Below are 13,525 nucleotides of genomic sequence, written 5' to 3'. Positions count from 1 at the left end.
TCCCTCTGGTGAAATCTTAAGAGGTGGCCATGGCTTCCTCCAAAATTGTTGGCTTTTGAAGGCAAATGCTGCCAATCCACGTTATCAGTAGTAGTTTGCAGCTGTTGAGCAGTGTAGGGGTACAAGGATTACCAGCACCCGGGTTGCCTGGATGTAAACAGGTTTAATTTTTGACTAACAACAAGTTAGGTATTTGCTTTGTGGGTTATCTGTGACCAGTTGGGAATACTGATGCACTTTCTCTCCCCATTCACGGCTCCCACGAGGTGTTCAGTGTGCTAAAGAAATAGGGTTTCCCATAAGCCGAGGAGAGAAACCAGATGGGAAGCAAATATAGAGCAAAGATATTCATAGACTATGTTTCTACATCAAATACAAAGGATTTTGTATCGTCGGTTCTTCAGGGTGGTTCAAGCCACTCTTAACCTATATTTAGGAAGTTTCATCAGTAATTAATTGTTTTCTTTCAGCACTAGGTTATATTGTTTCATTTACTTTTTAAAAACACAACCACTATATTTATAATATAATCTTTCGACACTCTTTCTCCCATCCTCCCCTCTCCTTCCTTCCTTTTTCCCTTCCTCAATATTCCCCTTTCTTCTTCCCTTCCCCTTTACCCCCCTCTGCACCCCACAGGTGTACCATAGATGACCGGGTCACCCGGGTGGCCTGGCTAAATCGCAGCACCATCCTCTACGCTGGGAGTGACAAGTGGTCCATAGACCCTCGTGTGATCATCCTGGTCAACACACCGACCCAGTACAGCATCATGATCCAGAACGTGGACGTGTATGACGAGGGCCCATACACCTGCTCGGTGCAGACGGACAACCATCCCAAGACTTCTCGGGTCCACCTCATCGTACAAGGTGAGTTACAGCTAGATTTGTGGGGTGGGATTACGGTCAATGACAGAGGGGAAGCATAATTTCAGCCCTTACATCTGCTCTTGTAGGAAGACACAAAAAAGTCCTTTTCCTCTATAGAATCCAGAGATTGAGTGTAAGTCCTGGATTCCTCCTCACCTGCTGGGTTCTTGACTGAGTACTCAATATTTTCATGGAGCTTCTCAATTTTATCTCTGATCCTTCAGTTCTTATCAATAACATGTTTGACACATGCTGGTTGAGCTCTCTTAAGTTACTACTCTGGAACTGGGGCCAGATATAGTTTAAAAAATAGACACAATATCCACTTTCCATACGTATGAACATAACTATAATAAAATATGATATGTTCGTGTGGAGATGTCTTTTAAGCATCTTCTATCAGCTTATTTTATAATAAAAAGACAATACTATTGATGTGAAATCATGTGACGCAGGACCGCTGTTGCCTAAGTGACAGCTGTGCCTGTTCCGGAAGGGGTTCTGAGCCTGTCTCCTGAGGGTCTTCCTGGCACTGCTGCCATGCCAATGCCTCTTTCAGCTCCACAGCAGAGCTGCGGTCAAGAGACAGGTTAGTCAAAATTATATTTCCAAGCATGTGTGGAAATGAATATATATAATTAATAAGGGGGGAATTAAATCCCTGATAGTCTTTCTTATTCTCCCTTGAAAAATTTTGAATTGGTATAACCCAGGCATAATATTTAATAATTTTTTATTTAATTTTCACTTTGTAGAAAAAAATGGGGCTGTAGAAATGTTAGAATCTCAGATATCAGCTATTAAATATTAAAAACACATTCAGGTAGCAGTTAGGAGAATCTGAGAACCATTTTAGAACAAGACAGCAATACGAATGCACTTATTTTGAACGGCTTCCAACTAGCTGCACAGCCCCCACCATTACTGTGTAAAGCAGCTTCGTGGTCGCAGCAAAGTGTGAAGCCAGCTCCCATCCTCCAATGGCACGTCCTTCCTCCCGCAGCGGAGAGGCTTGGGTGGACCTGTCAGGGTCTCCTGTGCTAGTGTCTTGGGATCATGAACTGAGCTCTCAAAGGAGTCACTGCGTCTTGTTTAACATTAGTAACTGCCTTTTATCAGAGTCCATCTGCAGTAGACTCAAGAGATTTGTGCGTTTATGAGATGTGCGTGGCGTCCTTGGTTAGTTAATATGGAATCTCTTGCTCCTGCCTTTCTGAAGCGTATAATGCTGCTCATTGCATGTGGTGTCATGGAGAGTCTGAGTAAGGAAGGGTTAGTGTCTCTTCCTGCTTCCCTCACTCATACAATTCAGGATGCTGCTCTTTGCTAGCACAATGCCCACGTCCCTGACTCTGCGAGCCATTTCTAATGGCTGTGCTGGGCCACAGGTGTGTCTGTGTGGTCCCTGTGCCCGGCGGCAGCCCCCTGTGGCCCTGTTACTTGAAGCCTCGCCTCGCCCAGCCTCTGAGCCCTTCTCTACCCCCCACCTGCCATCATACGCCCACAGCGGCCTGCCACATGACAGGTGTCTGCACGTTCTGCTGTTTCCATTCTTTACACATGTCCCACCCAGGGGTATGACTTGGGCACGATCACTGCTTTGATGCTACCAGACAGTCTGACATCTGGAGGTACAGGCGGGGGAGTCCTTCTCAGAGTCTGGGGAGGCGCTCGTTGAGATCAGCCATCTGAGGTGTGCTGGAAGCCTGTTCAACGTGTCTGTGGTGCAGAAGACAAGGGAGCGTGCGTCCTCTCTCCGCTGCCTGGCACCTGGCCTTGGTGGCAGAAGAGCTAAAACTCTGGGCATTGGAAGTTGTTGCCTCCGTGGCCTTGACGGCAAAATTGTCTTCGAATTTGGGAAATGAGGCACTGAAATGAACAAGAACTGTCAGTCAGTGTACAGACATAGACTCAGCCGGGACAAGGCTGTCGCTTTTCAGGAAACAGACAGGTCGTGTAGGCGTGCCCCACTCAAGGCAGGCTGTGGAGGGCCAGCAGTGCGGAGCTTTGGGAGCAGTGTCCTCACAAGGCAGGGGCAGCTGCGTCTGGGGCTGGACGTGGAAGCCAGTGGTGTCTCTTTGTGGGCGTCAAACTCCGGGTCGGGAAGGGGCTGTGAACAGGCAAGGTGTGGTGTGGAGCAGCGGAGTCTTTGATTTCAGTGTTCAAGTCCCTCACTGTCCCCACGTGCAGGCCAAGCACCTCTCGTAGCTCTGGGAGTCAGAGGTGGCCTGTGCAGTCAATGCAAGAGATCGGGGAGGGCAGAGGTGGCAGAGAGGGCCTTCTCTTGGAACATTTAGCAGACGGGCCTTTACATTTACTCAGAGGTGAAAAGAAGGAGCCAAGAGAGCTGCATTCTCTGCTGTCTTGGTTAGGAGTGGCGGGGGCCCGTTCCTTCCTTGGAGACCAGTTGAATTTTCCAGTGGGTGGGAGCCGAGACTCTGCTGCTCAGTTGGAAGGATGTCCAAGAGTCCTCCTTCTTCCCAGCAGCTGTCGGCTTTTGCCCAGTGTATAGATTAATTTTTCAGACTTAGTGTTAGTTCAGGTTAGATAAAGATAATGAAAGTTTCCTAATCCTCTTAAAGAAGATTTATCTGACTGCGTAGAAAGCTTCTGGAATACAATAAGGCATGTATATAAAACTGAGGTCTAATCTTGCCTTTAATTTCGAACTGCTGATGGGTATTGATTTTGCAATGAGAAAAACTGAATAATTTCCGAGCTGCAACTTGTCTGTTTAGGAAAGAAACGTGTTTATTTATCATCTGTCCATTTGAGAATGTTAGAATCTCATCACTGCTGGCAACCAAGTGTCATTAGAGAAGGGAGGACAGTCCCATGGGTCCCTGGCTTCGTTGTCCCTTCTGCAACATGAGCAACGGAAAGCTTCTCTCACTCACCTCAGAGCCCGTTCTTACTGCTTTATAAGGTGGCCTTTGCCACGTATCTGATGGAATTAATTCCCAAGTCCTTCCTTTGGAGAGAAGCTGCATTCATTAAAATACTATCATTGATACCCAAGCTACATCTTGGCCACTAAGGGGCCAATTTCAAGGCACCGTGTGAGTGTGTGTGAGCCAGGCTGTACACGTAGGTGTTCAGGAAATCCCCAGCAAGGGGAAAGTATCACCGTAGCATCAAATTAGTCAGGTGAGAGAGTCCATCTGGCAGCCCTGTCTGGGATGGGGTGCAGTGGAGAGAAACTGGAGGCGCAAGGAATAAGTTATGCCCGTCACCCAATCAGCATGCCAGGAAGGGGCTGCAGGAACCAAGAAGGTTCCTCCAAGAGCTACTGCCCAAGAATAATTGAGAGAATTAATGTTAATGCCTTAAAAGAAGACAAATTAAGAGGTTCTATCACTTACATTTTTGATGGGGAAATGTTGATGGCTTCACACATCTCTGTGGAGTTAGGATCCTGTGCTACCAGGATAGGAAAGCGTTAGGCTTGCTAAGCTCAGGGATAAAGAAAACCCAGATGGCACCCTGATATTACAGGAGTAAGGAGCAGGTGTCACACAAAACCAGAAGGGGCATCTTTGAGACCCATCATGACGTACTAGCACGAGAGTGAGTTTTCTGAGATGAACTATTCCCAGAGAACAGCAGGAACCATAACTTATTTATGTTCATCCCCAGCACATAGCACACTGTCTGAAGCATTCAGTAAATGTTTATAAAATGCACAGAAGAAGAGACTGATGCAGCAGATGAAATGGCATATGAAGGCAGTGATCATAAAGCGCCTTCAAGCAGAGGGGAGTGAGGACTGTGTCAGATGCTGTCCAGATGACTTGGAGTGGACAGTGTGTGGGAATAGTTAGTTCTCTGGAGGGATGAGGGTCCTCCATGTGACAAGCTAAGAGATATGTTATAACAAAGATAACACGAATACCATGCGTCTATTTAGGACTTTACAGTCTCGGTCACAATCTGTCTCATTTGACCTTCACAACAAGCCCTGGGAGGCTCTAGGGCAATGACTGTTATCTCCATTTTGCAAATTAAGTTACTGCAGTTCACAGAGATTAACAGACCAGTCAGTGTCTCTTGTGAGCAAGTCGCAGAACTGGGTCTTGAACCATGGCCAAGTGACCCAAAGATCAGTGTTCCTGCAGCATACGCCACCACCTCCACTGCCAAGCAGATCTGAGGTTATTTCTCTCATCTAGATCCATGGGAATTTTCCAGTTAGCATTTCTTTTTTTCTTCCTTTTTCTTTGCTACTGAGATTGCACTGTACAAGACGAAATTGAGGACAAAGCTCAAGGTAGAAAATTAGCAGTGGAGGTGGGATGCCAATCCACAATGAAGAGTGTAGAGGGTGAGAGAGAAAACAGCAGAGAAGAGAATTAAATTAGCAGGAGCTCATCTGTTCAGGGACATGCATTGTAAATGCTACCTTTTTATCCTATGCAAGTATGAAAACCAGGGGCCCCTTGGAGAAGCCAGTATCAAATGACCATTCTAATTGTCGTGAGTGCTTCAGCATTCTGAAACTAGGGACTGTCCCTCTGTTGCCCCAAATTGTTGTCTTTGTCAGTAGTCAGGAAGATCTGGTGGATCTTTGCTCCTTGAATATTGATTCTCACTCTTTGCTCTCTTGACTTAGTTCAGAAATCTGTTTACTACCTGGTATTTTCTTCCATGGAATGAACTCCTCTTGCTAAACCCAATTTTAGGTAAAGAGCTAGAAGTGATGAGTTAGGTTAATTTCTCACACCTGAGGCTCCACAGTGAGCGTATTCACTTTTATGCCGCAGAAGACTTTGGGTCTGTGAGCCTGGAGTCAGTTCAGGTGAGACTGGCCAGGACCCAAATTTTCGTTTAGCAGGTAGAGAAGTCAGGTTTGCCACCTCGCCCAGGCCTGGATTTTGCTGAGTGCCAGCCAAACTCTGCCTTGGACACTGTAAGTAAACTTCCTCTCTGTTGCTTCTCACACCAACCCTGCAAACCCTACATCATAGTCAAATTTTACAAACAAGGAAATCGTGGCTTAGAAAGATTAAAAATTTGCCCAAAGATGAAGCTATTAAACGCTCTAAATTCTCTCTACCCGACTTGTCTCTGGAAAAAAAAAAGAAACAAAAGAAAACATGTAAATAAAAACAGTAAAAGCACTTTAGATGCATTATCTCTCTTGATATTTCTTCACAAAAGCCCTGGGAAGCAGAACAGAAAGTCACCTAATTCCAAGAAACGAACTTGAGATTCAAAGAGTGGAAGAAATCAGTCCAAGTTACAGTAGCTAGTGAGAGCCAAAGCACCTTTTACCACCAAGGGGTTTTATTCTGGACCCAGGATTTTGTTCACATACCAGATTGGTAACTCAAGCTAAGTAACAAGACAGGTAATGTTACTTATTTGTGAGAAAAAAATGTAATGGTTCGGAGGCGCTGCTGAGAAGGGAGAATGCTGAGCAGACAGTGGCTGGGGTGCCCGGCGGGCTGGGTGGGGCTGGGCGCCCGGGAGCAGGGCACTGCCACACGGGCTCCCGCAGACAAGACAGGTCACCGTTTTGCCCAGGACCTGTCTGGTTTCAACTCTTCCTTTGTAATGAACGTCTTTTTTCTGCTCCTTTCCCCTCCTCTCCCAAATATTACAGTCATTTAAATTAACATGTATAATTGTGGGCTTAACGAAAAGCAGGCAGTCAACTGGAAATGAATTTAATTCATATGGCCTCTATTTTAAATTATAATCATGCCTGCTCTTCACAGAGGCAGGGTGGAAAAGTGGAAACGAACTAGGCTGGGCATCAAAAGCCTCACTGCCCCGCCTGAGCTCTGTCCCTGACACTCAGGCCTGTGTCTTCCCGATGTTTCCTTTGTAGTTTCTTTTCCTGGGGTGAAGAATAAAGTTCAATGTCACTGATTTCTTTTTGGTACACACATGCACACCTTATTCTTATATTTATTATCATTACTAATTATTTTGCGTTTGAAAGTACGATTCCGAAAAGGGGTCTATAAGCTGTACATTCTCGGTATGTGTGCAAAGGAAGCATACAGGCCAAAGGATCCACAGGACGAAGTAGGTATAAGAACCTCGCTGCATGTCCTGTCCTTGGTTTTGACATGGAAGGGTTTGGTGGATGGTAAGGAAGTCATTTCTGGTTATTATATTTCATGATTTGTCAGTGTAGTTTTTCTGTACTCCATGCCTCTTCCAACTTCGCCCACTGACAGGGCAATTGAAGGTTTGCTCTTGTTCTTCCTTATTCGTATTTTCCTCAGAGCCCTCGGGATTCGGGCTTCTGGCTGACCCCACTGTCAGTGGTGAGTCTGGGCACCACCCACCCGGGTGCCAGTGTCTCCCTTTGGTTGGAGCAGGTGGGAAAGAAAGACACCCTCTCTCTCCCTGTTCCACCCTGAGCACCCATGGCAACTGCAGATTAGAAGAGATCAGGGATGAAGTCATTTCCCTCAGGGTGCCCTCTGTACCCAACAAAGGAAGTGGTCTCAAGAGTCACTCTCCACAAGAAGGGCCTCCCATGCAAGGTCCCTCTGTGACCAGGTTCTCCTGCATCAGGGTCGGGAGGAAGCCTCACTCACTTCCTCCTGGCAGTGGTCCTATCCCTTCTCAGCTGTTATTTGAATTTGACATGTCATATAGCCGGAATTGATCTTCACCTTCACTCGATCTCCTAGGTTACCACACTTTTCTTTTTTAAAAAAGATTTAATTTGTTTATTTGAGAAAGAGGGGAAGGGAGGGAGAAAAAGAGGGAGAGAAACACTGATCAGTTGCCTCTTGTACCTGCCCCGACCAGGGACCAAACCCACAATCCAGGCATGTGCCTTGGCTGGGAATTGAACTGGTGACCTTTTGCTTTGGGCAACAATGCCCGACCAAATGAGCCACACCAACCAGGGCTACCACACTTTCTTTGTATCATGTGTAGTTGGTGACAACAGAATCCAAACCACATTTTGTAAACACACACACACACACACACACACACACACCTATTTATAACTTCTCCTTTTATCAAGTTCCTATTCCCATTGTTGTGAGGAGAAAAATGAGGCTTTGCTCTGCTCTACTTGGAAGCTAAGATCATAGCACACACATACACAAACACATACACTCACACACAGTCACACATGCATGCACACAGTTTTCACAGGTTTAATGGCTATTTCTTTTGTGGTCTATGAAATTTCATCCCACCTCCATTAAATATGTAGGCTCAGCCTCCCTAGAGAAGGGAGGGCCATATGCTTAATTCCTCCTATAACATTTCTGTCTTTTAATTGTAGAAACTGGAAGAGTCACCGTTTTCCAAGGTAAATGAAACCAAAGAAAAACTTGACATTAGATGAACACTGTCAGGGCTAAACATGGTTTGACCCTGGCTGCAGATTCCATTTGAGGGTCCTGGCTTTGAAAGTCTGTAGGCTTGTTTTGAAGCAAAGGTAGAGGCACTTTGCCACGTGATCCAAGATGGCACTGCCCATCCTGGCCTCTGATTTGGTGACATATACAGCAGCCAGAAAGATAAGTGACAGGGCCTGGAGCTGTCATCTGCCTTGTTTGCAATAGAATTAAATAAATGGAACAGGCAGAAAGTCTGTTCTCAAAATCATCACGGCTGTGGAGATTGAGGAGAAAATGAAATGCCTGTAATGTGTTACTCAATTTGTTTGTTTTTTTCAACAATTTTATATATTTGTTTTTAGAAAGAAGGGAGGGAAGAGAGAAAGAGGGGAGAGAAGCATAGATGTGTGAGAGAAACATCCCTTGGTTGCCTCTCACACGCCCACAACCAGGGACCTGGGCCGGGACCCAGGCACGTGCCCTGACTGAGAACTGAACTGGTGAATTTTTGCTTTGCAAGACAATGCCCATCCCACTGAGCCACACTGGACAGGGCTGTTCTACTCAATCTGTATGATCATCTCAGCTTATTTCCTAAGAGTCTAGTCTGTCAGTAACAAAAAAAATAAAAATAAAAAATGCAGAGAGAGCTTTCCTTTTGTTTTAAGCAGGGGAAACGATCTTTAGAAGAAGGGTAAATTAGTAAATATTCCCATATTCTAACAGATCAGAGTTCATCAGGACCCTTGTATAGTCAGGATCCCACATAAGTCTTCAAACTTTACCACCCACAAGATTAATCATAGCTTGGTATCAGTGTGATCTGTGAATTTGGAGTAATGCTGTTTTCCTCCGTGTAGCATGTATACACATATTTAGGGAGCCTGACTTGCATCCTCAAACCTGATCTGAGCCTCTAGTTAACAAGTTTTATCTCAAACACAGAGTCTTGGCAACGATAATTATCCTTTGTACTTATTTCTGTTTTGGCTTCTCATAAAAGTATGAAAAAGCCTTAGACTCTTCTCTCACCAATAAATCTCCTTCATAGGTAGAGAAATTGAAGACCAATAGAAGTGAAGTAAAATAATCATGAGAAAACCAATCCAGAATGGTTTTTCATTGCTTTCAGGGAGGGACAGATCAAGAGAGAGACAGAGAAAGAGAGAGAGAGAGATGCACAGAGAGAGAGAGAGAGAGAGAGAGAGAGAGATTGAGAGATTGAGATTGAGATTGATTGGTTACCTTCTTATATGTGCCCCAACTGGAGAATGAACTTAGAACCTGGATATGTGCCCTGACTGGAAACCAAGCCATGCCAGCCAGGGCAAGAATATGTTTTTTAATATTTCTGAACTATAGCTGTCATGCACTGAATACCCACTATGGCACTCTCTTTATAGAACCAACACAATTCTATTTAACAGTGAACCCCAGAAGGTGGGATGTGTTTTCCTAATTGTTCAGTGAGGAAATTGAGGCTCAGATAGGCTAAAGGGCCTGCTTGATCGCCAGCTGGTAAGCTGGGTGATTTGATTTGAGCTCTATTCAGTCTGCGGTGAAAGCCTGCACTTAACCTCTTCTTGGGACTTCCTCTTGATTTCATCCCTTTTAATAAACAGGCCAGACTGACACACCAGGTCATTTACGACGCACGTGCTCCCTTTGCCATGTGATCTCTTAAAATGATTTCAGTCTAATATCTCTGCAGTCAGAATCTGTCCTCCTTAAGCCTGTTATTCTTCTTCTGTTTTATTTATGTCAGTAATTATTACTTCCTTCCTGGAGTTAATGTCAGGTGTATGTCATTGACTCCTAAATCCTAACTTCTTCCTTAATTCCAGGGTTTTATTTGTAATATTTTCTTGAATCTTCAAGTCAGGTATCCCATAGATATCTTCACATGTCCCACACTAAACTTATCTCTTTGCTTTCTGCTCTTCCTGTTAATTCACATTTCTATTTATGGACCTATGATCCTGGTATAAAACCTTGGTTTAAGCTTTGATGCTTCTTACTCCTTTTCTTCTCTATCAAAGCACATGTCACGTCCAATAAGTTCACTCTCTTCCTTTCTGTCCCCACAACCACTGCCAACAAAACGTGGAGTCTTCCTCTCCAGTGACTGTTCATAATCACATTCTAACTGCTACCCAGTCCTCTGTCTCTGCCTCCCTCTGATTCATTTAACACTGTCGTCTAAATATTCCTGATGCACACATCTGATCATGTCACTTCCCCTACTCGTAACTTTAATGACTCCCTATTGACGATTAAATAAGTTCAACATGTCTTAGATCATTTTCCAAGTGCTAAACAAGTCAGAGCCAAACCTGCTTCTCCACTCGGACTTTCTCCTGTTCCTCTTTTCCATCGTACACACGATTTAACCAGACATGCCCCGCAAAGGCCCCACCCCCAGTGCCCCGCATTCTTCTCCATTTCTCACCCAGTCCAGCTGTTGTAAACATGCTTTTCTTTGGGTACCCAAATTCTGCACCCCCTTTAGAGCAGCACAGGCCCCCAGACCACTCTGTGCAGTTGACCTTTCTCCGATAATTAAATGTGCTGTGTCTCCACCGTCCAGCATCATGGCGTTTAGGCACAAGTGATGGTTGAGAACTTGCGGGATGTCTAGTCTGACTGACGAACTGAATTTTAGTACTATTTAATTATAATTAACTTAATTAAAAATAGCCTCACGTGCTAGTGCCTATCATATTGGATAGCACAGTTTTAAAATTGGTAAACCCCCCAAGCTAAACGGTTTATTTGGTATTCCAGCATCTCCTTACCTGCACTTCCTTAGGACATGCATAACTTTCCATTTCGTATTTCAGCTATTGGTGGATCTAACTCTGTTTCTTCCTTGGGTTATAATTTTCTTGAAGGCAAGAACCAGAGTTTGGCTTCATAATTTTTATACAGGCAGAGTTTAGGGATTGCAATCTAAATTAGCATCACCATCAAGGTAGCTGTTTAATAAACTTACATTAAAAATTACAAATCCATAAAAACAGTGGTAATGTGTCCTAAATTGGCTGTTATTGGAGACCACACCACAAAAGGCAGCATCCACCTTGAGTTTACATGACATTTGTCACCGCATGCCTAGGATAGGTGGCTGTACACTGTTGGCACGGAAAACATTTCTATTGAATAAGGAAGTTCTTATAAAACCATAACTTATTTTTTCATAATTCAGAGCTTCTAGGAAAATATGTGACACAGCTACTTCCCTTTAACGGTGTTGGAAATCGCCTCTGAATGAGATGTCCCAGAAAGCAGCCGTGGCAGGCAGCGCTGGAAGTTCACCCAGCCTGCTCGGTCAACACAATGGGATGGATTAGTGTTCTGATTGGCCAACAAGAAGACATTAATGACCAGTTAGCAACTGTGTTCAGGTCAATTAATTTGTGTTTGTATTTTACAAACTAAAAGTTGCCCTGTTAGATTATTGATTCTTTGTCCCAGTATCCAATCTGTTTTTAATTGCACCATTTCTGGGCCAAGCCCTCCCTCCTGGCAAGCTGGCTATAAATCTGCCACCATCTCAACAATCAACAATAAATGTGTCTCTTCATGTCATTATTAATATGTCTCTTGGACTGGTTCATTACCACAGTTAACAGTTTATAAGAGCCGGGTGGCACACTGCCAGGAGGATTCCTTTTCCCCAGGGCTACTTTGTCATGATGGAATTGATATCCTCAGGCCTGCATGTGTCTGAGGAAAGGAGCCTGGGATTGAATTTAATACAGCAGGAATAGGAGCTACCTAATCCTCTTTTATCATAAACAGCTTTAGAAGTAGATATTGTTGGAATGGAGATTTTACCCTCTCTTTCAATTCTTCTCTCTTCACACTTTTTCTTTCTCTTCTTAATTCTTCCTTGATTTCTGTTCAGATGGATCCCTTTGCCATCAGAAACAACATAACAGCTACCTGGATAATCTAAAATCCTCAAATAAGTGAGCCATAGGCATCCACGGGGAGTTTGAGTTTTATGATTGGATTATCGTTAGTTGAAAACAGAGGGGTGTTCTCTTTGCCTGGTGTGGGAATATTAACAGAGCTGCAGAAATACTGCACTCAGAATACTACCTTACCTGAAGTCAGTACTGAACAGGAGAATACGTTCTATCTTAGAATAGATGTAATCATTATCTGTAGTATTGTTATTCGTTCTTTTAGTCTTTTGAATTTTTTATGGGGAAAGCAATTTTAAGTGAAATTATAAGTTGGGAGAAGAGATCTTCTGTGCCCCAGAAATGCCGTAGGACAAATCTACATGGACCGAGAGTGTTTCTAACACCCCTGCAGGGGCCTGAGTGTGACAGCAGCCCGGATGTTTGCCATTGGCAAGGCACACATTGCTCCAGGACAAGAAGTGTGGTTTCCTCAGACACAGAGTTAGGTCAGTTTTTGTTTCACGATATAGATTCTATAGTTAAGTTACTATTAACAATGCTTACACACATGACTTGTCTCCTTGGCCAAGCCCCTCAAAGCGCGTCAAACTGAGCTTTTTGAAACAGAGGGTGTGGAGGGGTGTGCGTGACACCTGTTGTTCCTCTGAATAGGAGTTTAAGTAGCCCAGGGAGGTGGCTGGCAGGGAGTGGGCACGCTAGGGCCAGAATGGTTTACAAAGATAGGAAGGTGGTGAGGGAGAGATGGAAGGCAGAAAGATGCCTGCAGAGCGCCACTGAGATGAATGGAGAATGAGAATGAAAACAAAGGAAGCGGGGACAGGTGGAGGGTGGTCAAGAGAAAGAGGAAGAGGAGATGGCAGGAGCCCAGCCACGGGCTCCTTCCTTGAATGGAAGGCTCCTCCTTGATGGATGGGGAGAAACCACAGGCTGAGCTCAGATGCCTTTGGCTCTTGATGCTCCCCCATAGGCACCTCCAGAGCAACACACATTGCACCCTGGTGCCCAGGACACCCTGTACTTCTCTCCAAAAATGGCTCCCCCCTACACCTGCTCTCCTGCTGCTTTGCTGTGGCTCATTCAGTGTGTCCTCTGGCAGAGGCAGAAGAGACCGTCTGGTGCCATCACATAAGTGGGGCAGGAGGCCCAGGCAAAGCTCCCACATCCTCTCTCCTCTCTCCCTGCTCTCCCCACACCAGCAGTGAAAATGAATCACATCTCTGACAACTGATGGTTGAACTTACATTTTCCAAGTGCTGTATATCAAGGTGAACCCTGTAGAAAAGGCAGTATTAACGATAATCAAACATACACAGGAAAGAAACCCCCTCACTGTGCTGCTTCTAGGTAAGAAGTAGGCAAAACTTAACTCCTGGTTTGGCTGCTTGCTGTGTGACCTTAAATGAGT

The 13,525-nt window shown here is 44.7% G+C and overlaps 1 protein-coding gene across 2 annotated transcripts in view; it reads left to right on the top strand.

The window, feature by feature from the left end:
* The window catches only part of OPCML (opioid binding protein/cell adhesion molecule like), a 515,096-nt gene that overhangs the window by 280,874 nt on the left and 220,697 nt on the right, over window positions 1–13,525 (top strand). For both annotated transcript variants that reach the window (XM_090291429.1, XM_090291428.1), the window contains exon 2: window positions 640–872. In XM_090291429.1, coding sequence (XP_090147555.1) covers window positions 640–872 — 233 coding nt within the window. The remainder of the gene's footprint in view (window positions 1–639; window positions 873–13,525) is intronic.

The sequence above is a fragment of the Furipterus horrens genome, unplaced genomic scaffold (assembly GCF_987537825.1).
Source record: "Furipterus horrens unplaced genomic scaffold, mFurHor1.1.pri manual_scaffold_11, whole genome shotgun sequence".
NCBI classification, from domain to species: domain Eukaryota; kingdom Metazoa; phylum Chordata; class Mammalia; order Chiroptera; family Furipteridae; genus Furipterus; species Furipterus horrens.
Note: the sequence above shows the minus strand (reverse complement) of the source record. Positions and strands in the feature narration are given on the sequence as shown.